The following is a 26,948-nucleotide window of genomic DNA, read 5'->3' as shown; positions in this document are numbered from 1 at the left end:
AAATGAGGAAGACCCAGATGAGGCAGACAACAATATACAGCTAGAAAGACTAGAAAAGCTCGACCTAGCTGAAGACAACAATAAATCCGATGCCTAGAGCCATACAGGTGAATCTGCAGCACTCGAAATGTGCTACAGAGAACTTGGATGTCTTCCTCAGGGAAGGGGACATCGACATCGGTTTCATACAGGAGCCCTGGGTCAGAGACAACGAGATTAAGGGATTCCAAGACAACAAGAGCATCAACATATTCTACAACAAAGCAGACGGTAAGCCACGGTCATGCATAATCACTAAAAAACACTTAAAAGCTTTTCTGTGTTATAATTTTAGTACTCCCGATTTTACGGTGGTGAAAGTGGAGCTACAGAAATCGGCGATATACCTGGCATCGGTGTATATGCCACATGAGAAACCGGCGCCGCCAGATGAAGTGGCTCGTTTCCTGTCAACATTGAACAGCACGGACAAACTATTGATGGGCTGCGACGCAAACGCAAGAAACGAGCTTTGGGGCAGTTCAGAGACGAATGAAAGAGGTGAGTCACTTTTCGAATTCCTATTAAACACCAACCTAGACATATGTAATGTAGGGACCACCCCAACCTTCACTTTTCCGAGCTCGGCAAATTTTCCAGGCTGGGAAGAAGTCTTAGACATTACCCTATGCACAAATAATAATTCCCAAATAGTCACAAATTGGAGGGTATCCGACAAGAGATCCTTTTCAGACCACAGCTGGATCCTCTTCGATATTAATCTTAAGCTTGAGAAACCCCTCCCATATAGAAATCCCAGAAGAACAAACTGGCATACATTCCGTAGAGTGACCCAGTCTAAACTTCAAAACTTAAATAGAACCATAACGTCAAGGGAAGACCTAGATGAGAAAGTAAGAGCTTTCGAAACTTCCCTGACGAAAGGACTTGAAGCCTCATGTCCCGCCACATATGGCAAAACAACCTATCCTACCTGGTGGAATGAAGATCTAAGTAAACTCAGGAAAATGACAAGAGAAATCTTCAATATCTGCTACAAACACAAATACTTCAAACCCTACAAAGACTGCCTTAGGGAATACAAGAAAGCAATCAAAGAGGCTCGGACAGAGGCTTGGAGAGATTTTTGTAGTTCCATAGAATCGACCAAAGATACGGCCAGACTAGGCAAGCTTCTATCCAAAGAACACTCCTGCCCTTCCTTCTTGAAGAAAGACAACGGAGAGTGGACAAAATCATCAGCTGACACACTAGAACATCTGGTAAATACACATTTCCCAGGCAACACAGAATATATTGAGAACAATACTGACAGTGTTCAAACATCCAAACTATCACCCATTATAATCAACCACATCGTATCCCAAGATAGAATACTATGGGCGATAAAAAACTTTGAACCATATAAGGCAGCCGGTCCAGATGGGATATTCCCAGCCATGCTGTGGAACACTCGAGAAACGACGATTCCTTGGCTGGAGGTCTTTTTCAGGAAAAGCTTTATGCTAGGGCACATACCAAAGAGCTGGAGGAGGGTAAAAGTGATATTTATCCCTAAAGCTGGTAGACGCGGTCATGATACAGCGAAGGATTTCAGACCCATCAGCTTATCCTCCTTCATCCTCAAAACTCTCGAGCGACTGTTGGATGTATATCTCAGGGAAAAGATTACAGACTCAACGATTTCACCATCTCAACATGCCTATCTCAAAGGAAAATCCACAGAGACAGCTCTTCACGAGGTTGTAAGTGCGATTGAGAGGAGCATAGAATACAAGCAATACTCACTAGTCGCTTTTCTCGACATAGAGGGGGCCTTCAACAATGTCACCACAAGATCCATAATTGAGGCTCTTAACATGTTAGGCATAGACACAGGTCTCAACGAATGGATAGAGAACATGCTCAAAACTAGAATAATCATCGGTGAGGTAGGCAGCAGCACGATAAAACGCTCTGTCAACAGGGGAACCCCTCAGGGAGGAGTCTTATCCCCTCTACTGTGGTTACTAGTCGCCAACAACATCCTCACCAAATTTAACCAAAAGGGAATTAAAGTGGTGGCGTATGCGGACGACATAGTGCTTATGGTTTCAGGAATGTTTCCAACCACAATCAGTGAGATTATGGAAGGAGCTCTGGTATTACTCAGCAATTGGGCCACGGACTGTGGTTTAAGCGTAAACCCGAGAAAAACTGAACTGATGCTATTCACCAAGAAAACCAAGGTGCCAAACTTTAATCTCCCAAAACTAAACGGCGTCAGCCTCACGCTAACCAAACAGGCCAAATACCTAGGGGTTATCCTGGACCCCAAACTCAGCTGGAAGTCCAACGTGGAGTACAGGGTAAAGAAAGCGAACATAGCACTTTACACATGTAAGAGAATGTTGGGGAAAAAATGGGGTCTCCAACCAAAATTATCCAACTGGTCCTACACAGCCATTGTAAGGCCAATACTAACATATGCGGCACTAGTTTGGTGGCCTGCAACAGAAAGGAAATACAACAAAACTAAGCTGAACAAGATACAAAGAACAGCGTGTATCCTAACTACAGGAGCGCTTAGCACCAGTCCTACTGAAGCGCTCAATGTACTAACACATCTATTGCCATTAGATTTACACATTAAAACAATAGCTACTTGCAGCGCGGTGAGACTCAGAGACATAGGAAGCTGGACAACAAGGCCGTACGGTCACAGCAAGATCCTCCTACAGGGACCCCCGCTGCTCAAAAACGGATCAGACTACACAGTCCCCGACCTAAACTTCAAGAAAGGCTTTACGGTACGCTTCCCACCGAGAGCCGAGTGGAGCAAAGGAGAGGTGATTGGAAGACACGAAATCGAAATCTATACCGATGGTTCTAAGATGAACTGTGGTGTGGGAGCTGGCTTCTATTCGGAGCCACTCAACCTATCTCAATCAATTCGTCTTCCTGATTATGCCACCGTGTTCCAGGCAGAACTTTTAGCGATCAGAGAAGCATGCAAATCCCTAGAACTCTACAAGGTAGTTGGTGCAAGAGTAGCTATCTTCTCAGACAGTCAAGCAGCTATTAAGGCCTTAGACTCCAACTACATTTCATCCAAACTGGTCCTACAGTGTAGAGAGGAGCTGAAACTGCTCAGCCATTGGCTTGAAATTACCCTGATATGGGTTCCTGGTCATAGGAACATACGAGGCAATGAGATAGCGGATGAGCTAGCAAGAAAGGGCTCAACACTAGACATAGCAGAGGCGGTGGCAGTTTCCACCCCACTGAACACACTAAAAGCATCTATTGCTTCACACTATCAAGCTTTAGCCGAAAGAAGATGGAAGCAAATACCTACATGTATCACAACAAAAAACACATGGCCGTCATATAAAATCCAAAGGACAAATGACCTGTTAGGATGCTCTCGGCCAAACATTTCACGGATTACTGCAACCCTTACAGGACATTGGAAAGTAGGGGATCATGCAGCTAGACTCAATCTACCCTTCAATCCTATCTGTAGAAGCTGTCAAGCGGAAGGGGTGAAGGAAAGTCTGTTCCACTATTTATGTGAATGTCCGGGACTAGCCAGGGCACGACTCCGATCCTTCGGTAAGCCTTTCCTACAGCAAATTAAGGAGATCTCAGCCATCGAGATAAAGGATTTGCTCCTATTCTTGGACCTCACTAAATGGATCTGACTTGGAAACAAAAAAAAAAAAAAAAAAAAAAAAACACTTCATCATTTCACGAGATAGTGGTATTAAAACGGTGCTGGTCACTAATTAGGAGCATTTCAGCTAAGAAATGTTCAACCACCTCAACAACTCAACAACAACAACACTTTAAAATTCTTTGTCCATGGACGATCGCCAACCGAGTATCTTGCTGGTGGGCATTCCTTAAGGGGGGACCCTCATTTATCGGGTCAAAAAAATCGATTTTTTGGAAATAATTTTAATCTATTCTACAACTATTTAAGAATATACTTTCAAAATTTCAAGTCGATATCTGTATTTTTGAAGGAGTGACAAAATTTTTAACAGGACGCGACGGGTGGCCTGACCGCCTGTATCCAAAACTTTAAACGCGTTTTTCTCGAAACATCATTTTTCGATTTTGTGTACACAATTGAGAACGCTGTATTGAACCAATCAGGCTTTACAATAGCTCATTTTAAAGATAATTAAATTGTTTTCAATGTGACATTAAGTGTTTTTAAAAAAAAAAAGATTTTCATATTTTTTTGTAATTTTAAAGTCAATTTTTATGCATGAAAAATCACTTTTAACATAAAACTGGGTAAAAAATATCAATTTCGACATTTTTTTTTTAAATCAAAATGTCACATCGAAGGTATTATCCTAAAGTTTTAAAAAAAATTTGGTTTTTTTATTTCAGAAAAAAATTCAGAGCGCTAGAATGTACACAGATAGAATGAGGTGCCATGGACGAGGTGTATATTTCCATACTTAAAATGTTTTTTTTCTTCTCCGAAAATTTTTGTAGACAGTCAAGACATTTATTAAAGTACTTTATGAATTACAAAACGTTTGAAGTTATTTTACCTGAGAAAAAAATTCCCAAAAATGATGCATTTTTCGACCGTCTAAATGAGGGTCCCCCCTTAAGTTGCAATTTTTCTCCGTAATTAACAATTTTTTTTTCGTTAATATGTTTCCTAAGAATATGAACCTAATTTTGATAAAATAATATTGAAAATAGCATATCTTTGAGGCGCTTGCACATAATGCCATTTTTTCATACCATATTTTTTCTTCTATTTTGCTTAAAAAAATATTTTTAATGATAATAAATGTAATCCCAGAATTAGGTTCATATGAATTAGGATTGAATAAAGAATACTCCAACAAAAATTTATAACGCTTCGTCGATAACTTTTTGAGCTAGAGTGCCACCAGTTGAAAAAAAGTAGTTTCGAGAAAAGCGTCGTTCTAACTAACACGCGCTACGGTGCGGAACCGACGGGCGGTCACTTAAGTGGTCATAGAATCGGGAATAATGCGAATTTTCTTTTAAAATTTTTACATTTTCTTGAGTAGTTATACTAACAATTTATGCAATAAAAAAAGTTGATTTTTTGATAAGTCTCAACTGGTTTCCCCCCTTAATTAGTAAATCAAAAAGAGATACGAAAGTGAAAAGCAAAAAAAAAATTTTTTTTTTTAAATATAGCAACTTCAACTAACCAATTTTTTGTTTGTTTTGTTTTTAAAGAAATACCAATCCATGTAAATGGTTTTTTCATATATTTTTAAATTTTATTGAATTTAGTTTTGCGTGAATTCATGTTTACAGTTGAAGCCTTATTAACTAGTTTGTATTTTTAGAGCGCTTCTAATTCTATGTTTATTTATTTTAATGCGAATTTTATTGAACAAAAGTAAACAAAGGAGAGGAATCAATAAATACAGTTACTGTTAAATCATACGCGCATTTACGTTAAAAATAAATAAAAATTAAAAATTGTTTCCTGAATTATTGGTAATGTTTACGAATACGTTTAGCTCCACAGCGTACAGTTATTCATGTTTATATGTATGTACATATGTAATGGTATTCAATTAGTATTATTTGTAGTTTTGCGCCGCAATTATGAGTCTCACCGACAAATTCATTATTCATGCGAAATTTCTCGGAGCGAGACCAAATTATATTTCTCATATAATTTACAGATATATTTATTTTATTTTACTACATACATTTGTTTTAGTTTATTGTTGATAACGGTTCCAGTTCATATAAAAGTTTGCGTTCATTTTTGCGTTTTTTTTTTTCATTTTTTCATTTTCATATTTCACAAATAACCAAATCTTTTGTTTTGGCAGAAAAACTAAAGTAAATAAATTAGGCAGTAAGTATCTTATGTTGTATCATACAAGATTTCAATTACGATTCAGAATAAACTAACTGACTAAACACAAAAAACAAAGATATTTTTAATATTTGAAAACATTCAAGAAAAAACAAAAAACAAATAACCTGCAGCAGCTATCCATTACGACTACACTGCCACGACATCACTGCTGCTGCTGCGACTTGATTTGTTGCCTGCCTTTGGCTTGATTTCGGTCAATGACACCGAGCCAGGCCCGTTGAGAAAATGCATCTTCACATGCTTTTGCAGTTCCTGTTGCGAATCGAAGAACAGACGACACAGATCGCATGAAAAGCGCACTTTCGGCGCTGGTGCTGGGGTTTTGGATGCTTGCGAAGAACTGTCACCGCTGTCTGCATCGCTATCGGCATCCGAGTCATTGTCATCGTCATCGTCTTCGTCGTATGACGGCGATGAGTCGCCTGTGGTGTCCGTCGAATTGCGTATAGCTTCAATTGTGACTTGCGACGCTACCGGCGGTCCGCGCCCATAAGCACCACCACCACCATTTGGCGCCGTAACATCATTCGAATCATCATTATGGGCATCAACGTCATCGACGTCATCTGCTTCGTCGGCGTCTGCGTCTGCATCTTCCTCACCATCATCGGCTTCATCGGCATCACCGTCATCTTCATCCTGCTCCGCTTCATCGTGATTGGCATGCTCGGTCATTGCAACCTGCATCATTTCACCCATATCTTCATATTCCTCATCCTCCTCGTCCTCGGAACCATCCTCATCGACTTCATCATCTAATTCCGCATCACGTCTGCCAGTCTCCCCTCTTTCACGCGCTTTCTGCTCTTCTTCAACCTCCTCATCTGCTTCATCATCGACCACACCATCCTCCTCTTCGGACTCCTCCTCCTCCTTAATACCATCATTCGACTCTTCCTTATCATCGTCCCGTTCACGCTTCACCACCACCTCGTCCATCATGTCGTCAACATTTTTTCCCGCCGCCGCCGCCGCCGCCGCCACCACCGTCGACTTCGCACGATTCTGATTCTGATCATGCGCCGGCTGTTGATCTTTCACCGGTACTATTTCCTTCTCCTTCAAGTGATTGTTTATGTGATTTATCAGCTTCTCCTTGCGTGACACGTACGCGCCACATAGCTCACAGCCCCACTGGAATGGACCGAATGGTTTCGTTACACGCGCATCGGCCACTTTATGTTCGATCCAATCGCTTTTCGTTTCGAACTTTTGCTGACAACGACGACAATGCAGATAGGGATCTGTATTGATTTTCGGTGGCACAGGTAGATTTCCAATTTCGTCTTTATGCAGTTCATAGATGTGGCGACGCAGGTTGTTGTTGCTAATGAACGTGGAGGGACAATATTCACATTTAAGTTCGCGTTTGCGTTTCTGGGATTTTGAAGAGTGGTGCTGCGGATTGGGCATAAGACCCACTGCTTGTAATCCCAGTGGATGTTGATGGTTGGTCTGGATCAGAGATTGAGATGACAGCCTCGCTGCTTTGGTTGAATGATCCACGTCGGCTTGGCACTGTGGGGAAAGTAAAATTAGCGCATATATACGCGATTGGGATATATACAATTAAATTAAATTTATTTTTGTGACTGGTGCGGAGGACGCGTCGTGAAATGCTAAAATGCCGAGTTGTAAATTTTGATGGCTAAAAAGTGGATTTATTGAAATGCGGGCGATTTAAGGAAAGGTATTAGGAAAAATATCCCCACATCCCCATGACAGCGAAGCGTACGCTAACGAAATGAAAAAAAAACAAAAAAAAAAACAAAAAAAAAACAAAAAAAAAACAAAAATAATTGCCGCGCACACTTTTGTTAGGTGTTTGGCCGAGTCTCGCCTCCTATTTCTGGGCGTGAGTCTTGATGTTGCTTCACAAATGGAGCGACCTACAGTTTTAAACCAACTCCGAACGGCAAATGGTTTTTTATGAGTAGCTTTTCATAGCAGAAATACTCTCGGAGGTTTGCGACTGCCTGCCGAGTGGCGACCCTCATTTAAAAAAAAAAACTTTCCCTATTATTTTTCTGTTTCATGCACGGCGATTCGAACCTTCACTCCCGTGATTCCTAGGCGCAGCATAGGGCCTCCACAAAAAAGTTGAAGTTCGGTTTATTCAATGTTAGAAATTTGATTTGTAGTCATGAACAGCCTGTCTGAAGTGATTCTGTTTCAACTAATCGTTTCCACGTGTTTGAGGGTCTTCCGCGCCTGCGACTTCCTTGTGGTCACCAGTCTAAAGCTGCTTTCGCAATACCTCCATGAGGCTTCTCAAGTGTAGGCCCAATCCATTTCCATTTTGGTCGCCGAATACCGAGTTAAACCGGAACCTGCTTCGTCAAACGCCAGAGGTCAGTGTTGAAAATGGAGTTTGGCCAGAAAACGCGTACAATCCATCGAAGGCAACATTCCCATGGCGACCGGATCTAAGTTGCCGGAATGACTCGGGTTTTTCCGACCACGAGCTGCCGCCCCAGTAAACAAGCTCTGTCTAGGAAACCGTTTATGATTGATGAATTACCAGGGGTTATAGCAGATCGTTAAAACAAAGCTGGTACAAAAATTTTGTATTCTTCACCCAATTGCGGCGTTCACTTTCCATACATTTTTTTTGCGTTTTTTTTTTTTCATTAAGTATAAATGTGTTTCACTCTTCTGCCCGCACTGTCCTACTCTTCTCACGCTCTTATTTGTAATAGTTGTAGTTGCTACCACCGACATAACACTTATCCCATCCCTCCCTTTCGTTGTGCTCACACGCATACTTCGCATCATTTTTCTATTTACCACATCCCCCCTCACTATACGCGCGCAAGTTAGGGCTACACTTGAATTTCGAACACCAAAACAATGGGACATTTTACTTCCAGCCTCACTGCACAAGCCCAAAAGCTCACCTGTTTGCTATCACCTCTGAAATGCCATTTACGATGCACTTTAAGTGCAGTCATTTGTGTAAACGTTTTGTTACAGAGATCACAAGCATATTCGCCATTGTCATTCACCCGATCCAAGTAGAATTGATTCGGATCCGCTGGGCCCGTATCAAACATGGCCGCAAGCGGATTATCCGTATACAATTCCAGTTCGTGCATTTGTATGTGTTTGGCGAACAAATCCTGATCGACGAATCGTTGCCCACATATTGTGCACGCCACTTCGGGTAGCTTGATTTTCAGGCCGCTCGTCGGTATTGGTGTTATCTCGAGCTCGCCGCCACCCAACGCATTGGTCGTAATCACACCGCTGGCATCGTGCGATGCCTCATCGTCGTCATCATCGCCGGTCTTGTGCTTGTAAATTGGTGGTGGGCCGACACTCTCGGCCACAGCGCCAGTCGCCGTAATCGGTTTGCGATTGCAAGTCGGTATGTGATTCTCCAGCATTTGACTATCGAAGAAGACCTTTTTGCAGAGCACACACTCCGAGGGTTCCGCGAATTGTGGATGCTTCTTGTAGCGATGCACCTGCATATTGGAAAAGCAGAAAAAATGTATAAAAATTATTAAAAATATTCTTATAGCGATGCGCGCCATTTTTGCTGCATTTACCCATAAACTCTTGCGTCCGCTGTACACATTTCCGCAATCTTTGCACGAATAGTCATTGGAATCGAATTCGTCATGTGAATTTATATGAATTGCCAGTTTCTTGTTGGTGTTAAAGTTCGATGGGCAATACTTGCATTGATACCAATACAGCGGTCCGCTTGTTGAGGTATCCAGCGTGCTGCGATCACCGCCGCCTGCGCCCACACTGCTCACTGGCGTCGATATGCCCGAGCGATCTGCGGGATTTGCGGCTGTGTTTGACTCGTCCAACGCCTCATCACCGCCCTGCTGTGCCTTCTGCTCTGCCCCTGCTGTAGCGCCGCCATGTACAGTCTTTTTGTGCTGCTGCAGTTGATCCTCACTGCGATACACAATCGAACAAATATCACACTCAAATTGCTTGACGATCATCTCGTCCTTCAGCAGCGTGTTGTGTATCTTGAACATGTGCACCTTCAAGCCCTTTTCGTACGCGAACTCTGCGTCGCACAATTTGCATTTGATAAATTGCACATTGCGTATTTGATGATCGTTCAGCATGTGGAAACGATAGGATTTCTTCGATGAGAAGCGCCGTTGGCAGAGACGACAACGCATGCGTCGGAAGCGGCGATCGGCAGCCTGCTCGAGACTACGTTTGAAGATCGCCTTTTGTACTGCTGTTTGATGCTGCATTGCTGGAGGGGTTGTTGGTTTTGAGGGTGGCTGTGGTGTTATGGTCAGCCCGCTTGGCGACGATTTGCTGGTGCTTGCCGCTGCTGCTGACATACTACTGTTCTGGGCAGCTGCGCTGTGCGAGCGCATATGATTAGAGAGGCCTATGTTGTTGCTGAAGACCGCATTGCAAATGGGGCACTCCTTGAGGCTGCTGTACATGTTGCCACTACCGCTGGCATTGCCGGAGCCAGAGCCAGTGCTGGTCGTCACAGCGCCACCGCCATCTATGCGCATTTTCTTGGCTGCGTGCTCACTGGAGTTTTCGTCATCGTCAGCTAAAGTTGTTTTATAGGAAAGTAAATTAAAAAATAAATTTTAAATTAAATATAAATAAATTTTAAATTAAATAAAAATAAATTTTAAATTAAATAAAAATAAATTTTAAATTAAATAAAAATAAATTTTAAATTAAATAAAAATAAATCTAAAATTATGGTAAATTTTTATGATACCATGAAAATCGAGTCAAGAAGATAGTACTCGTACAACTTATTTAAATACTTTTCTACTATCCTGTTGTGTTAAGTGTGTTATTTTTCTCAATATTAAAACTGTTAATTGTGGAATCTAAATTTTCCAAGTAAGTTTTCAAGCTCTAATTTCCATTTCCGCGTACACTTCTGTTAGGTGTTTAGCCGAGCTCCTCCTCTGTGGCGATGCTTTTCCATAAAGGAAGGGCTCTACAGTTTCAAGCCAACTCCGAACGGCAGACAGTTTTTATGAGGAGCTTTTTAATGGCAAAAATACACTCGGAGGTTTGCCACTGCCTATCGAGGGGCGATCGCTACTAGAAACATCTTTGTCTATCATTTTGCTCTTTCATGCACCGGGATTCGAACCTACACTCTCGAATGGGAGTCACGCATGAACTTATTATTGTTGTTGTTGTTGTAGCAGCTTACTAAGCCCTGTCAGTGCGATGTAGTTACCGGTCGTCTTCGTCAAACGCATCTAAGGGTGTACCCAGAAAACATGCTGTTTCGACAGGGTAGGTCCAGAGGGGAAGGGTGTTAGGTGAGTAGGTTTGATGGGGCATGTGAAAAGGTGGTTAGTGTCGTGCGGTGTGCCTTCACATGCTGAACATATATGGGGTATATCTGAGTATATTCTGGATATGTAGGAGTTTAACCTGCTACAATATCCTGAGGGAACTGAGGCTCTTCGTTTGCAATAGGTGATGGTTGGATTCCGATGACGGCATTCGGGGGTAGGGAGCTTAAGAAGGTGGTAAATGTATCCCGATGAATGTCGTTAAATGTATGTTTAAACACTGTCCAGTCCAGTAGTTGTTGACTTGTTTTGTCCTGGATCTTATCGGAGTAGTTGAAGAGGTGTTTCCTTGACTTGGCTGCTAGGCGGCTCCGCTTCAAGCAGGTGTCTACATGGTTGGTACCTGCGGTAGCACCCTAGCAGAAACTGTTTGCTGAGCAGTTTGTTGTGCTCCGCAGTTTGTGTTACCGGAATGACTCAGCTTTTTTCTCCCACCAAGGCCTACCGCCCCAGCAAACTAGCCCTGTCTAGTACACCCTACCTCATTCCCATGGCAGCCGGTTCTACGTTACCGGAATGACTCGAGTTTTTCCCGACCAAGGGCTGCCGCCCCAGTAAACTAGCCCTGCCTAGTGTACCGTATTCCCAGTACACCCTACCTAGTATTACTTGATCTTCAACGGCGATTAGAAATCTTTTCGTTTCAGAATGAAGCTCTCCGCTCTGAAGCCAGGTATAACTGTTCATTTTGTCAATATTTGGGTATTCCATAAGGTGTAAGTGTTGTCAAGTAACTGTTTCTGAACCCAAGCCGCCTTCTTTTCTTCAACTGTTATTTGGGTGATTGTTATTTCAGTGTTTTGTAGGTTTAGTGGGGTTTGCTTTATGTAGATCGGATGTATGGGTGTGGAAAAAGTGTCCTAGTTTTTAAATTTGGTTATTGTGAAGATTTTGGATATCAATGAATTCTCTTCCTCCTTCTAGTCTTGGTATTGTGAGTCTTTATGCGCATGAGTTGGGGTGAAGTTTTCTACATTTGGTAAGTTGTCTTCTTTTTGTTCTTTCCCGGTTGTTAATATCAGTTTTGGTCCACTTTATTATTCCGTAGAAGTATGTCAGTATTGATATGGCGTACGAGTTGATTACTCTACAGCGATTCTTCGGATGTAGTTGTGTTTTAAGTATCTGGCTATGGCGTTTTTTTGTTTGTAGTGAAAGTTGGTTTTTAATAGAGGTGTGGTGGCTTATTTTTGTACTTCGTGGAATCCAAGATATTTGTACGTTTCATGTTGTTGTTGTTGCAGCAGCATAAACATTCCCCATACTTATATACGGTGAATGCTCCTGGAGTGACAGTCCTTGACCGGATATAAATCCGGGTCGTTTCGGTAACGTAGAACCGACTGTTTTTGTACGTTTCATGTTCTTCCAAGCTTTCAAGGATTTGATCGTCGAATGTTTCAATCAGTCCAGTCAGTGCGTCAGTCTATTTTCTTTTCTCCATGTGTTGTGCTTTACATTTACTGATGTCAAAGCTTATTTTAAATCGTATGTTATTTGTTCTGTGATTTTTAAAAGTGTTTGTGTGGATGCGTATAGTTTGAAGTCGTCCATGGAGATGAAGGTCGTCTAGAAGATGTTTTTTTTTTGTGTTTTATAATTTTTTCGTGTTAGTCATGTTGTTATATTGTGTTGTGAGGGTGTTGGAACGAGGACTAAAACAGAGACAAAACCAGAGGGCACTTAAAAAGTCACCTTGAAATATTCCACTTTTTATGTCAATTTGTTCTGTTGTTATTTTTTCTGTAGATATTATTAAATTTATTTCTGTTTTCCATTCATTCATTGTGCTCTGAAGAAAGTTTATTAATTTTGGGTGTATTTTGTATATTTGAAGCACTTTGATCAGCCAGCTATGTGGCTCGGAGTCGCAAGCTTTCTGAATGTAGGATTAAAATTAATTATTTTTATTATTATTATTATTAATTATTTTAATTGGTTGGTTGGTTGGTTGGTTGGTTTAAGGGTGACCCCGCATCGGAGTGCCACATAGACCGCAAGTTGGGTCCGTTGTGTTGCCCTAGAGCTCATTATTTTAAATGATTTCCCCACCTAACCGAGATTTTTATTGTAGATTTTGGTCAAAGATATTAATTCGTTTCGAAAATTTGATGAGAGATTCGATTTTCAGGTCCGAGAGTACTGAAAGATTGTCAATTGTTGGAGAGCCTAGAAGAGCGAGTCGACTTCTGGCTAGACCGGGACAACTGCACAGCAAATGTCTGCTCGATACTTCCTCATCTTCGTCCTCGCAGTATCTGCACAGGTCGTTTTGAGGAACCCCGAGCCGACGTGCGTGAGTGCCCAAAAAGCAGTGGCCGGTGATAAGAGATATTATATGCCTTAGTTCGTGTTTCGAAAGACTTATAAGGGTTTTTGTCTGTTTCAGATTGTAGGATGGCCAGATTTGTCTGGTCGTAACGCAAGTAGTTTCCACTCGCCACCTCCGATCAGCAATGCTGTGAAATTCTCGATCGATGATCATTTTACACTTTTTATTATTATTATTAATTATTTTTACTATTATTATTAATTTTTTTTTTATTATTTTTTTATTATTATTTTTATTATATTTTTTATTATTATTTTTTTATTATTACTAATTTTTTTTATTATTATTAATTTTTTTATTATTTCTATTATTTCTTTTTTTATTATCATTATTGTTTTTTTTTTATTATTATTGTTTTTTTTTTATTATTATTGTTTTTTTTTATTATTATTAATTTTTTTTATTACTATTATTCAATTTTTTATTATTTTTATTAATTATTTTTATTATTATTATTAATCATTTTTATTTATTATTATTATTATTAATTATTTTTATTATAACATTACTTTCCCCCCTTGTTTTATCTACCCTTCTACTACCTAGGAAGCTAAAATGTAGCTCATGCGACACCTACCGATTGAACCGCCATTCGTTATCGACATCAAATCTTTCATCACGTAATCATAACGTCCTGTATAGACATTTTGCGTAGTGCCATAGGCTATTTTCACCGCGTCCGCGTTCACTATGTACTCGAAGCCGGTATGACGCGCCTTGTCCGCCGCATGAGCGCTAACCATATGCTCACGCAAGTTGGAGAGGCGTGGATAGCCAATGCCGCACTTGACACACTTGTAAGTCTGTGGCAATTGATCAGGATGCTTGGACTCCATGTGGCGCAACACATTGTTGTAGTTGTTATATTGCTGGTCACATATGGGACAAGCTTGCGGCATACGCGAGAAATACTGTGACTTTGGCTGTGTCGATGAGGTGGCCTGATGACTGCTGCGTGACTCGTCGGTGGAGGAAGCGCCTAAATATGCAATACAGAGAATGTAATTTTAAATTCCACACACAAACTGCCACATTTAACTCACCACCCAAACCAGCCGTTGACTTTTTGCCCGGCGAGTTCTCAGTGCTCATTGCGCTGATATTATGCGCCGTTCCTGATGATTGATCGCCAAAACCGGCCAAATGTTTTTCATAGACATGATCGAGGAATTTCTGATGATTATCGAATTTCGAATCGCATGTAACACAACGCAACGAGACAATGCAATCCATATTATTGTAATGACGCTTACGTTCGGCGGCATCCTCCAGCTCCAAGCCGCAATAGCAACACTGTTTCTGCATGGTATCCTTGCGTTGCATGTCGGCATGCTCATCGTAAACGTGCGAACGGAATTCCAACTTAAGCCGATACCATTTCGGGCACAATTTGCATTCATACATTTTGTTCACGAGCAGCTCCTTAGCGCGCAACTTCTCGGGTACCGCCGCCGCTGTCGCAGTCACTGCAGCGGCAAAGCTGGAGTCCTTCGCCATCAACGCATGCAACACCTTATACAGATTGATGCAATTACGTCGTTTCAAATGCGATATGAACAATGCCTTGGAGTCATTCAATTTGAGGCAGTTGAAGCAAAGGTTGCGCGGCAATGTCAGATATTTCTTGCGCATATGAGCCATGAAATTCTTGTATGTCGAATACGTTTTGTTGCAGCAACGGCAGGTCATATTTTGGTATTGGCGTAAGAACTCGTCGTTCTGTTGTAGGAACACGATTTTCTCATCAGTCAAATGGTGTTGATACTTCTCGGGATGTTCGTAGTCGAAACCACCTATTTCGCATTTGTTGAATGCATTCACGATTTCCTGTCGATATTTGAGCGGTGTTATGATGCCAGAGGCGGCTTTCGAAGCTTCTGCCGCAGCTACCGCGGCTGCCGATGCACGTTGCAACTCTAAGGCGGCGGCTAACGCGGGCGTCGGTTTTGTGACGGGCATATTATTTGGCGTTGAAGTGGACAGTTCGAAAAGGTTTGGATGTAAATTGCGTTCATGACGACGCGCATTGGCGCGTGTCGAGAACTTCAGATTGCAAGCGCGACAAGAAGCCTCCTTGGTATCAGCAAGGACCGCAAGTTCGATAGGCGGACGTGGCGTTTCATATTGATAGGACATGTGCTCCTGCAGGTGTAGAAGAGAATAAATAAAATAATTAAATGGCAATTAAATAAATCAACGCAAAACCTACCATTAAAGCCTCGTCGCCTTCCTCTTCGGTGCGCTCCAAGAAGAGTGTTGGATCAACCATGTCATCAGACTCGTCATGCTGTTTTGCGCTGTAATCATCATCCGGATCCATGGGTTCATCTTTGATTTCTACAGCTGGCAAAGGCTGTGGGAAAGGGGGATGAGAAAATTGTAAAACCCATTGATATGTGTGCCTAAATGTTTTTTCTTATATTAAATATTTATAAGCATGTTTTGTTTTGTGAAATCGTTAAGTATACAAATTTTAGGAACTGGCTGAAAAAAGAAATAATTTTTATGACGAAAAATTCGTTAAGTTAGTTGAAAAGAAATTAAAGAATTTTGAGGAACGAAGGTACGCTTGAATGTTTTATGAGCTATGGAAGTAATAATTTCAAATGGCCGATTAGTTTCACCCTCTAGTAGCGCAAAGCAGAACACAGTCGGATATAACCTAACTTTTTTTATCCAATGCATATTTATGCAATCCCAGGAGACTCCAATGCACCTTTTTCGCGGAGAAGATTGAGACATCTCAGTCATTTGCAGCCGGAAGAAAGTCACAAACGTGCAAGTCCAACCCAGCTCTATCTTAAGTTTAATAAGAGAACAGGGTATGAATGAGATACGGTGATAAGTAGAGGGCACAAAGGACTATCTATCTATACTAAATATTGTTAAAGGTAGTTTTAACAGTACGAAAATCGGGCATTCATCCATTTCATTCAAGCAGGTCAAGGGAACTGAAAATATAATGTATTTAAAATGTGTATTAATCAGTAAGGACGTATGTTGATGTTGTTGTTGTAGCTTCATATGACATTCCCCTACAGTTTCGGGTCAAGCTGTTGAAGTGAGTCTTTGGCCGAAAACAATCCTGGACGTGCCACTAACGTAAAACCGACTGTCTTGGATATGAATCGTTGAATGCTTTCTTGATTTCTTGTCGGTTGCTGTTGCTATTGTAGCAGTTTATCAAGCCCTGCCAGTAAGGTGTAGTCACTGATCGTCACATCACTCATCTAACGGTAGGCCAGCAAATATGCTCCAAACGAATGACGAATTGGCTCCAAAGGAGAGGGGTTTACGGGATATGTAAATAGTAGCCACCGTAGCCGAATGGGTTGATGCGTGCCAACCATTCGGGGGTACGTATGTTCGAATCTTCGCTCAAGAAAAAGCAATATGATGTAAAACAATTTTTCGAATAGCGGTCGCTTCTCGGAGACAATCAATGGCAATCCTCCGGGTGTATTTCTGCCATTAAAAAAGCTCCTCATAATATCTGCCGTTCGGAGTAGCCTTAAAACTGTAGGTCCCTCCATTTGTTGAACAACATCAAAGACGCATGCCATAAACAGGAGGAGCTCGGCCAAACACCTAACAGTGTGCGCAGCAATTAATTATTTTTTATCGTTCCTTCACATAGCGAATATATATTGAGTATATTGGCGTCGATTCAGGATAAGTAAAAGTTTAACCTGCTACAGTACCCAGAACGCAATGGGGCAAAGTAACGCCGGTCTCTCTGAGTAGCTTAAGCTTGCGGCATTCAGAGGTCGAGGAAGGTTGTAGCGGTCTGTAGTGGTGATACCTATGGTAACACCCTAGGAGAATCTGTTTGCGGAGCGTTTTGTTCTGCTCCTCTACATTAGTGCCCCATTATGTAGGTGTTGTAAGGGGGTTATGAGGAGGCATCCCGTGGCTTTCTTGATTGCAGTATTTTGGTATGTCTGAAGCTTAGCCCAGCATAATACAGAACGGGCTGGTCAATTCTTTTAAATGTTGTCAGCAAGATTTCTTTGTCTTTGACCCAAGTGCTGCCGGCTAGCGATTTGAGCACCTTGTTGCAGTTTGGGACTTTGGTAGCAATTGAGGTTGTGTGCCCAGAGAAGGGATTATTTACTGTCACTATTGGTATGTCATCAACTTTAACCTTAAGCTATAGTTTGACCTCCTTTGTGTACTAGGGCTACTTTACTGGGTTGGCAGAACTTGTTCGGGAAAAACCCGAGTCATTCCGGTAGCATAGAACCGGCTACCATGGTAATCTGCACCGGCCATCTATCCCTCTAGTGGTTGGGGGAGCTTCGATATGTAGAAGTTGAAAAAGGACACCACCCTGCGGAAGATCTCTTTTTATCTGCCTCTGTTTTGAGTTTTGGTCTCGACAAACGACTCAAATAAACTGCGGACCACCTCTTCAGCCTCGACGCGATTGTCGACTGAAAAATATCATATAGTAGAGAGGAGTGGCTGACTGTATCGAAAGCCTTCTTCAGGTTCCGCGCTACTAGGACAGTCCTCTCGCAGGCGCGGTTCCGGCTAAGCCCGCGTTTAATGTGGTGAGTGCTGTACACTCTTCGGAATCCATGATGATATGTGGCTGGGGTTAGATGTTTCGTGTAGAGTGGGAGTAAAAGAATTTCAAGATACCTCACTACTGTTTGAGCCGGTAGTTGTAGTTGTGTTCGGTCTTGGATCTCGTCAGTACAGTCGAACAAATGACGTTGTTGTAGTTGTTGTAGCAGCATAAATATATGGAGAATGCTGCTAAAGCGACAGTCCTAGACCTGATATAAATCCGGGTCGTTCCGGTTACGTAGCACCGCCTACCGTGGAAACTGTCGAGAGACGATGAAAGCAGGTGCCTGTAAGGGACATTCCTACTCAAAACCCATCAGCCAATTACTTTAAATGTCGCCAGCAACATTTATTTTGCATTTGCCCCAAGTGCTACCGGCTAGTACTTCCAGCTGCGGTTATTTGTAGTCCGGGATATCCAAGTTTTTAGAACTTGGGTTTTTCAAATAATTTAAAAGAACTATAGGAGCCCGATCGGGACGCAGCCACCAATAGAAAAAATCTGTATCATCTTTATCATCTCTCTGCGCTCACTAAAGGGCCAACTGAATTGCAATAAAAATGAAAAACAAAAACGAAAACGAAAACCTAAGCAATATGCGAAGGCTAGAATATATCTATGTATGTAACATATACACATATACATATATACATATATACACATATATATATATATATGCAAAACGTTGTTCTCGATACGTTTACGTTGTTGTACGTGTAACGTCTAAAGAAACGCAATTGCTGCGCGGCGCTCTGACACGAAGTGGACGCTGCGGCAGCAATTGGCTGCGTTTGCAGTTGCTGTAGATGTTGGTGTTGCTGCTGCTGCTGTTGCTGCTGCAATTGCTGTTGTTCTAGCAACTTTTGCTGCTCTTGCAGCAGCTGTTGTTGCTGTTGCCTTTGATACTTTTCCACTTCAGCTTGCACATGTTGTTGCAATTCTTTTTGTTGTTGCTGATGGTGCTGCTGTTGCCGCTGTTGATGTTGACTGCGATGATAATGCCTGGCTCTACGCAATGGTGCCTGTGCATGAGCCTGTGGTTGCGGCTGTGACAGAGCCACCGATTGTAGGCGACCAGCACCAGCAACACCAATTAAACCAGCTGTAGGCACAAATGGCCTGCTATACTTTTTATATGGCATTTGTTGTTGCAGCAGCAATTGCTGTTCATGTTGTTGTTGTGACTTTTTCACATGCAACGCTGTGGATGTTATTGTTGCTGGCAATTGCTGTTTATTAGTAGCAACAGTGGTAGTGGTGCTAGTAGTAGTGGTAGGAATACTAGCACTGGTAGTGGTAGTAGTAGTAGTTGGGGTTTTTTCTTTAGGACTCACATAAACAGTTAACGATTTTCGTTTCTTTAACGATGATATGCCGTCCAAAATCGATGATGCTAAACTCGGTGCTTGCTGTTCACCATCCTCTGAATGTTGTTGTTGCTGTTGATTGGTGCCATCTGCACCGATCGTTGATATGCTAACATTGTTGTCGAGCAATTGTTGCCTTTTATTGCAATCCAACCAACTGCGTTGTTTACTTTGCGAGGCAATGCAACGATTCTTGAAGCTCTGCCAGGAATTCAGGTAACTGATGCACGCATGACAGATGCGCAGCGATAGGTGATCATCGGGATTTATCTAAAAGGATTAGGGGAAGAAAAATTATTATTAGAGGATAGGAAAATAATATATATTAATGTTATATTTTTCAAATGTAAAGCAGAAAAAATGGAGTTTGTTTAATGTCAGACGAACATGGCACCTCAAAGTAATGGAAGACTATTGACAGAAAGAAGTATCCTATATTGGTAGATATAGAGGCGCATTCATTAAAGGTGCTCTGTACGTTTCCTTGTCAAAGCAAAGTATTGAGAAACTAGAAAAGAAATAATGAATTCGCCTTGTTTCATTCTGCGCTGACAGCCACATGGACACGGCGAAAGAAAAGAACAACTCAGCTGATTTACTAACACCACCTTTAATAGATTCGCCTTGGTGGGTATGACACCAAATTGCAACATCTCATCACAAAGTACGGTGCACCAAATCGACAACTACTGGACCGAACAGTGTTTAGACAGACAATAAACGACATTCGTCGGGAGACTGTTACCACCTTCATAAGCTCCCGTCCAGTAAATGCTGTAATCGGAGTTCAACCACCACCTATTGCAGATGAAGAGCTTCAGTTACCCCGAGGGACCCGCGTAACCTTGGCACAATTACGTTTTGTATACTGTAACAGGCTAAACTCTCTAACCACCTTTTCACATGCCCCTTCAAATCCATTCACCTAACTCCCCTCTCCCTTTGGATCCAACCTGCCAAACAGCACTGGTCTGAGGTAGACGAAAACGACCGGTTAGTCACCGCACTACAACAACAAAAATTCATCGCCAAAAGTCTGAATTTTTCATCATTTAATTCATCGTTCCTATATTAGCGTTCGCAAAAGAAGGCGCGCTGCGAATTTCAAGGTGTTATTAAAACAACACCGAAGTAACGTCTGCTGCCGGTCGGTAAAATCATCAATTTGTTTACCACCCGTCGCTAAAAGTTTCAGTATACAATACGCGAGAGTCGTTTCTTTCTCGTGTCTAATCTTTCCAATGCAGAGCAGACCCTCCCCTTCCTCTGCTACCACCAACTGGTGCCGCATTGAATACTTTCAGAGCCGGAGAGTTTGTATCCATTCGGACGACATGACCCAGCCAACGGGACCGCTGGATCTTTATTCGCTGCGCTATGTCTATGTCTTCGAAAAGCTCACACAACTCTTTGTTCCAAATTCTACGATACTCGTCGCCACCAACGCGCAAAGACCCAAAAATCTACCGCATAATATTTCTTTCGAACACTCCAAGAGACGACTCATCGGATATTGTCATCGTCAAAGCTTCTGCGCCATACGTTAGGACGGGTATGATGAGAGTCTTGTGGAGTGTTAGTTTTGTTCTTCGAGAGAAGAATTTACGACTCAGTTGCCTGATTAGTCCAAAGTAGCTTTTGTTGTTAAGGGAGATTCTACGTTGGATTTCAAGGCTGACTTTGTTATCGGTTTTAATGCTAGTTCCTAGATAAACGAAGTCTCTTGCAACCTCGAAGTCATAACTACGAACGGTGACGTGGGTGTCGATACGCGAGTGCGCCGACTGTTTGTTGGATGACAGGAGTCACCTCGTTTTGTGCTCTACCAGACCCAACTTCAAAAAACTTCACTAATAGAAAAAAAAAAACTTGTTCTGTCAAGTGTCTTCAATGGGCATCAAACATTTTTGGTTCAATTGAATTTTAGTCACGCAAAATGTCGCTCGGTAACTGCTGAACTTTTTAACGTTTTCTGTGCATTCCCACGACACAGTTCTATGACTTGTCACTCCCGCACCATTCCTGGTACATGTATAGTAAAAGGAATGTTTATGCTGCTACAACAACAACAGCCTTTTATGTGTGCAATTCTGTTAAAAGAAAAAAACGGCTATAAGCAAAATAAAAATTACGACAGCTGAAACTCAATCTTCAATATCAAATTGGTTTGCGTTTTCTAGATTTTAAGATGCAAATAAAAAAGCGGCTGCCGTAGCCGAATGGGTTGCTGCGTGACTACCATTTGGATGTGCGTAGGCTCGAATCTCCGTGCACGACACAGCAAAATGATAGAAAAAGTTGCGTCTAATACCGGTCGTCCCTCGGCAGGCAATCACTGGCAAACCTCTGAGTGTATTTTTGTCATGAAAAAGGCGCTTATAAAAAACCATTTGCCGTAGGCGACTCGGCTTAAAACAGTAGGTCCCCTCCATTTATAGAAAAATATCAAGACGCACACCAGACGCACGGCCAAACACCTAACGGAAGTGTTACACCAATACACACAGGTAATCATATGTATGGAAATTTGGTATCGTTAAAGTGAATGCATGCAATATTTATAAGGATTTTTTTGTTACATTTTTCAAGTACGTTTAACCCATAGGTACTCAATGTCTTTGACAACCTCTAGTGAAATTTTCCAAAACATCTTTTTGTAGAACATATTAACCCTCTAATACTCAGTTCAAGAGTGATTTTGAAGAATTTTTGAAAAAATGGATTAAATAGTCACATAACGGTGGGATTCAACGGGTTAAAATGGTCTACAAAAAAAAGTATCATTGAATTTTACTAAAAGTCTTCTAAGAGGAAATTTGAGAAAAATCAATATTTGTACTGGAACTAATAGGAAAATTCGCCCCAAAATTCTTTTTTTTTTGAGCATTTTATTCCGCGATTTTTTTTCCATTTATTGTTAATTCATATAGAAATTATGAGATTAATAAACAAAAAAGTGTTTGGTTTTTTCTATTCAGGTCACTGACGCTGATGCTACAATGCCGGCCGATTGAGAAGCCCCGCTGCGACCTTCCTGGAAGAATTGAGTGTACATCCGCCATTTTAAATGATTAAAATAAAAAACAATTATATTATTTTAATGTATAAATAAACTGTATGCAAATTAAAAAAAATATATATATTGACTTCTTCATTTTAAATAATTTTAATGAAAATCAGGGAAAATATTGCCGTTGACAGGTATCTGCCCCCTTAATATGGCATTTGATAAATATTGCGAAGCTTTAATACACTGTACAAAAAAAAAAATTGTGACCCGGTAGACCAAAACCCAGTTAGGGTTTTACTATTCTATATCAGTACTTTCATTTGCAATGGGTTTGGTTTGGGCCCGAGCCGATGGCCTGAAAATTGTCGCACTGTGTTATTTATTTACTGATCTTAATAAAATATCTATATATTTTTAATTCGCATTGAAAATATTAAAATTATATTTGAAAATTTTCACAATCCTATTTGGGAGATTGATTTTAAATTGCTGCCGCAAATTACGTCTACCTCCGGCGACCGGCAGTAATGGTAGCTGCATAGGAGTAGGAGTATGAGCCAGTACGAGCAGGAACAGCAGCGGTAGCATGCATACATATGTACACAAACATATAACAGTACACACATACACATAACAGTAGTTATAATGAGGCAGCAAGGAAATACCAACTGCAGCAGTAGCAGCTGGGGATGTCAATGACCTTTACTGCTCAACATAGTGCATGTAAAATTGTATATATGTGTGTGTGTGTGCGGATAAACTTATGCCAACACTACAACACCGCTCACATCAACCCGCACGGGTACAACCCCCTTGCACCTTGCAACGAAAATATAGGAAATACGTACACACATACGCACATACATATGCGTTTGTACATATACAGGGTGCTGTAAGCTCGGGTGAATGCATGTGTATTTCACAATATACCACACACACACACACATACACATACAAACATATGCAAAATGCAATTATGCACGCCGCCGCCCACAAAGACAGAAGTCAACGTAAACAAACAGTCAAGTGCGATTAGAAACAAAACGAAGCTGGAAGTGATAAGCAACCAAAAGGAGAGTCTTCGTCACCTTGTCGCCTTGCATTATCAAATAGCCCTTTTGTGGGAGGAATAAAAGGTATTTAATTGAATATTTTAATTTTTCATTTCGGCCATATGCCAATAGTTTCTGCATACAAACTGCAATGTACATAGTTGTTGTTAGCACGCACACACATCACACACATATATATCACTTAACGGGGAATAGATGTACACAGAATAGTTAGTTGGAGCTTGTTATTGCCCGCGAAGCACTCAAGCCGATTAAACACAAACCCTTTGTCATTTAACAGGGATAATGATTAAAGGCAAGCAAACACATGAGTACGTACATACATACATGCACAACTGTATGGGTGTGTGTGCGTATGTATGCGTAAAGGGGCAAGCAAGTGTTTATAAGTGACTATATATGCATATATAAATATATATGAATGTAGGTGTGTATGTGTAAATCTACATACATCTATGTATGTATGCGTGTATGTATGTATGTCTGTATGTAAGTATGTATGTACTGCATGTAAATCAAATAAGTGCATCGAAATGCATTACAAATAACTACGTACAAACTTAAGTACATACATACGCATATATACACAAATACAGCTGTGAGAAAAATATCAACAGTAGTGTTTGATAAAACAGCTGACCTAAAAAAAATTAAGAACTTTACTTTTATCGCAATATGGCTGGCACTGAGTAGAAAGGGAGTTCCCGCCAATATAATCCGCCTCATCAAAGCCCTCTACGAGAACTCCGAACTGGCAGTGCTTCACAAAGGCGATATCAGCGATCCATTCACTAGCAACACTGGCGTAAAGCAAGGTTGTCCGCAGTCACCCCTTCTCTTCGTCAACGTCCTTGATGACGTCATGAGCCAACAGACCCTGCACAAAAACAGCATCGTATGGAGTTTAACCAGACATCTTGAGGCCCTGGACTTCGCCGATGGCATCTGTCTCCCATCTCACAAACTCTCCGACATACAAGCGAAGGCGGGCAAACTAGTCGCGTTGGCAGGCACTGTCGGACTGGAGGTCAACATCACCAAGACCAAGTCAACCACAATAACGCAAGACAGATCTTGGTTGACGGATGTCCGGTGGAATTCGTTGAAAGCTTCTGCTACCTCGCCTGCATCATCACGGCAGATATTTGAGCAGATGAAGATGTCAACTCCAGGTTAAACAAAGCAAGGGCAGTATAGAGGAGTTCGCAAATCTCCAGGCGCACTAAACTACGAATATTCGGCTCATGCGTGAATGCAGTTTTGTTGTACGGAAGCGAAACATGGCTGGTCTCTAACACCATCATCTGCAGGATATTCTGGTCAAACACCATCAGTAACGGCGCACTGTGGAGACTAACGAACGAGGAACCCATCCTTAGGCAATTCAAATGCAGAAATTGGCGATGGATAGGACACACATTGAGCAAACCACCAGATAACTTCACGCGAATGGCACTGAACTGGAACGCGCAAGGAAGCAGAGGCCGCGGTCGAACACTTGGTGAAAGTCGATGCTGCGCAAACTAGCAGATGCCGACATCTCATGGGACGGTGCAAAAACAACAGCATAGAACTGTGTACGATGGAAGAGTCTTGTCGAGGCCCTATGCTCCCGAGAGAAGTGAACAAGGGTAAAAAAAACTTTTATCACAGCAAGTGATGATTGAATTACGAAATTCCATTGATATGGGTAGGCATAAGCATTGCGATCCATACTCTGAATAGTCACAAACAATAAATGGAGTACTCTATTCCTAGACCCACCTTCGGCAGACTCTTCAAGCAGAGTATACCATCAAGAAGAGGGGTCTAAACGAGTTTGTTGTTGTAGCAGCATACAAAACCCTGTCAGTGCAGTGAAGACTACCGGTCGTCTTCGTCTAGCACATCCAACCGTAGGCCCAGGAAATTTTCTGTTGGGTGCAGTGAGTTGGCCGTACAGACCGACTATCACCACAACCTAACCTAAGCATTATGATCAAGAGATCGAGTTGAAATTTCTTTATGAAGCTTCGATAAAAAAAGGTGTCAAAAATGCATTTAAATACCAGAAATCTCAGCCAAACAATTAAAACGCTTGCCAGCTACTAATTTAACTGCAGCAATAAATCGGAATAAACTCACTTAAGCTCGAAAAAAAAATCTCTTAATTCTCTCAACTCGAAAAGCTTCCGAAAATGTTCAACCATAACAAAAATCGTGGAACAAAGATTACACTTGGCGGAAAACCATATTAGTTAGACTGACGATAGTAAAAATTATTTTTTTAGCTCAGATCGAGAAGTCCACATTAAGTTCTTCAAATTCCAAATACACTATAAAACCGTTTAATGCAGTGATAATAACAGCATGGTATGGGGACAACGGTATGGTGAAACACAATGTTGAATATTACTAGGGAAGGTTTTGGTAAAGAAAAAATGATGTCATCTAAGAACATGGAATTGCTGAGTCTGTAGCTGCCACTTGGCCAGCCGTCCAGGATCGATAGCACAAAAGTCATTAACTTCGAGAAGATGTTCAGAATTGAACGGGACGACAAGGTGAACTGAGTACACCTACACCTCCAAAGCACAAAAAAACTGGTGCCGGCTAGCACGAGAAAGAATGTTGTTGTTGTAGCACCATAAACATTCCTCTTACATGTACAAGCAATGCTGCTGAAGTGACAGTCCTTGGCCGGATATAAATCCGGGTCGTTCCGGTTACGTAGAAGCGACTGTCGTGGGAACGTACGAGAAAGAATCGACGAATTGGAGTGCCTTGTCAAATTCGGCTAATATCGCGTAGGCGGTTATCGCGCTAATCAAGAAGAAGAAGAATCTGCCTTATCGTTAGCTATCCTAAGCTTCTCCTTGATAGTGTGTTGCCCCATAGCAAAGAAAGGCTCAGGTTCTATTGGTAACGGGGTGCAGCCTCTCTAGCCAAAGCTTCAATCACATTCAATAATTGCTGAGATAGTATGGCCTTTGATGGTCATACCCGCCCATTCTTATTAATGACAGGATTGCATTGCGAGAAAAAAGTGCACAAAGACACATCTCCACTCTTAATGTTTTGAAAAGGCGCAATTCTCAGAAACGCCAGCATGCGAACTAGCTTTGAACCTCCGCCTAACTCTCCCAGCACATCCTACATTTAGCGTCAGAAAGCACTTGGACCCAGCTGGAAGGGGTCGCGCGCTTCCTTGAAAATGGCTAGAGCAGTCAGGTGGGAGTGATACTGCCACCAGTTTTTACACGATTGTATGTACTGCATTCCATATCTGTAAGTATATAACATCTCAGCTATCGAAATGTATGCGAAAAGCTTCTAAATGCGTGTGTATGTGCTCATATGTATGTATGTATGTATGTATGTATGGCATACACAAGTAATTAGCATACATATGAAC

The 26,948-nt window shown here is 41.5% G+C and overlaps 1 protein-coding gene across 1 annotated transcript in view; it reads right to left on the bottom strand.

Moving 5' to 3' along the window:
- Positions 1–5,235: 5,235 nt before the first annotated feature.
- The window catches only part of LOC129239555 (zinc finger protein hangover), a 40,030-nt gene continuing 18,317 nt past the window's right edge, over positions 5,236–26,948 (bottom strand). Inside the window, exons 2-8 of the mRNA XM_054875135.1 lie at positions 19,439–19,741; positions 15,741–15,884; positions 14,575–15,673; positions 14,109–14,510; positions 9,433–10,424; positions 8,779–9,348; positions 5,236–7,399 (exon numbers count right to left, since the gene is read on the bottom strand). Of these exons, the coding sequence (XP_054731110.1) occupies positions 6,008–7,399; positions 8,779–9,348; positions 9,433–10,424; positions 14,109–14,510; positions 14,575–15,673; positions 15,741–15,884; positions 19,439–19,741 (4,902 nt within the window). The 3' untranslated portion in view covers positions 5,236–6,007. The remainder of the gene's footprint in view (positions 7,400–8,778; positions 9,349–9,432; positions 10,425–14,108; positions 14,511–14,574; positions 15,674–15,740; positions 15,885–19,438; positions 19,742–26,948) is intronic.

This window comes from Anastrepha obliqua, chromosome 2 (genome assembly GCF_027943255.1).
Source record: "Anastrepha obliqua isolate idAnaObli1 chromosome 2, idAnaObli1_1.0, whole genome shotgun sequence".
NCBI classification, from domain to species: domain Eukaryota; kingdom Metazoa; phylum Arthropoda; class Insecta; order Diptera; family Tephritidae; genus Anastrepha; species Anastrepha obliqua.
Note: the sequence above shows the minus strand (reverse complement) of the source record. Positions and strands in the feature narration are given on the sequence as shown.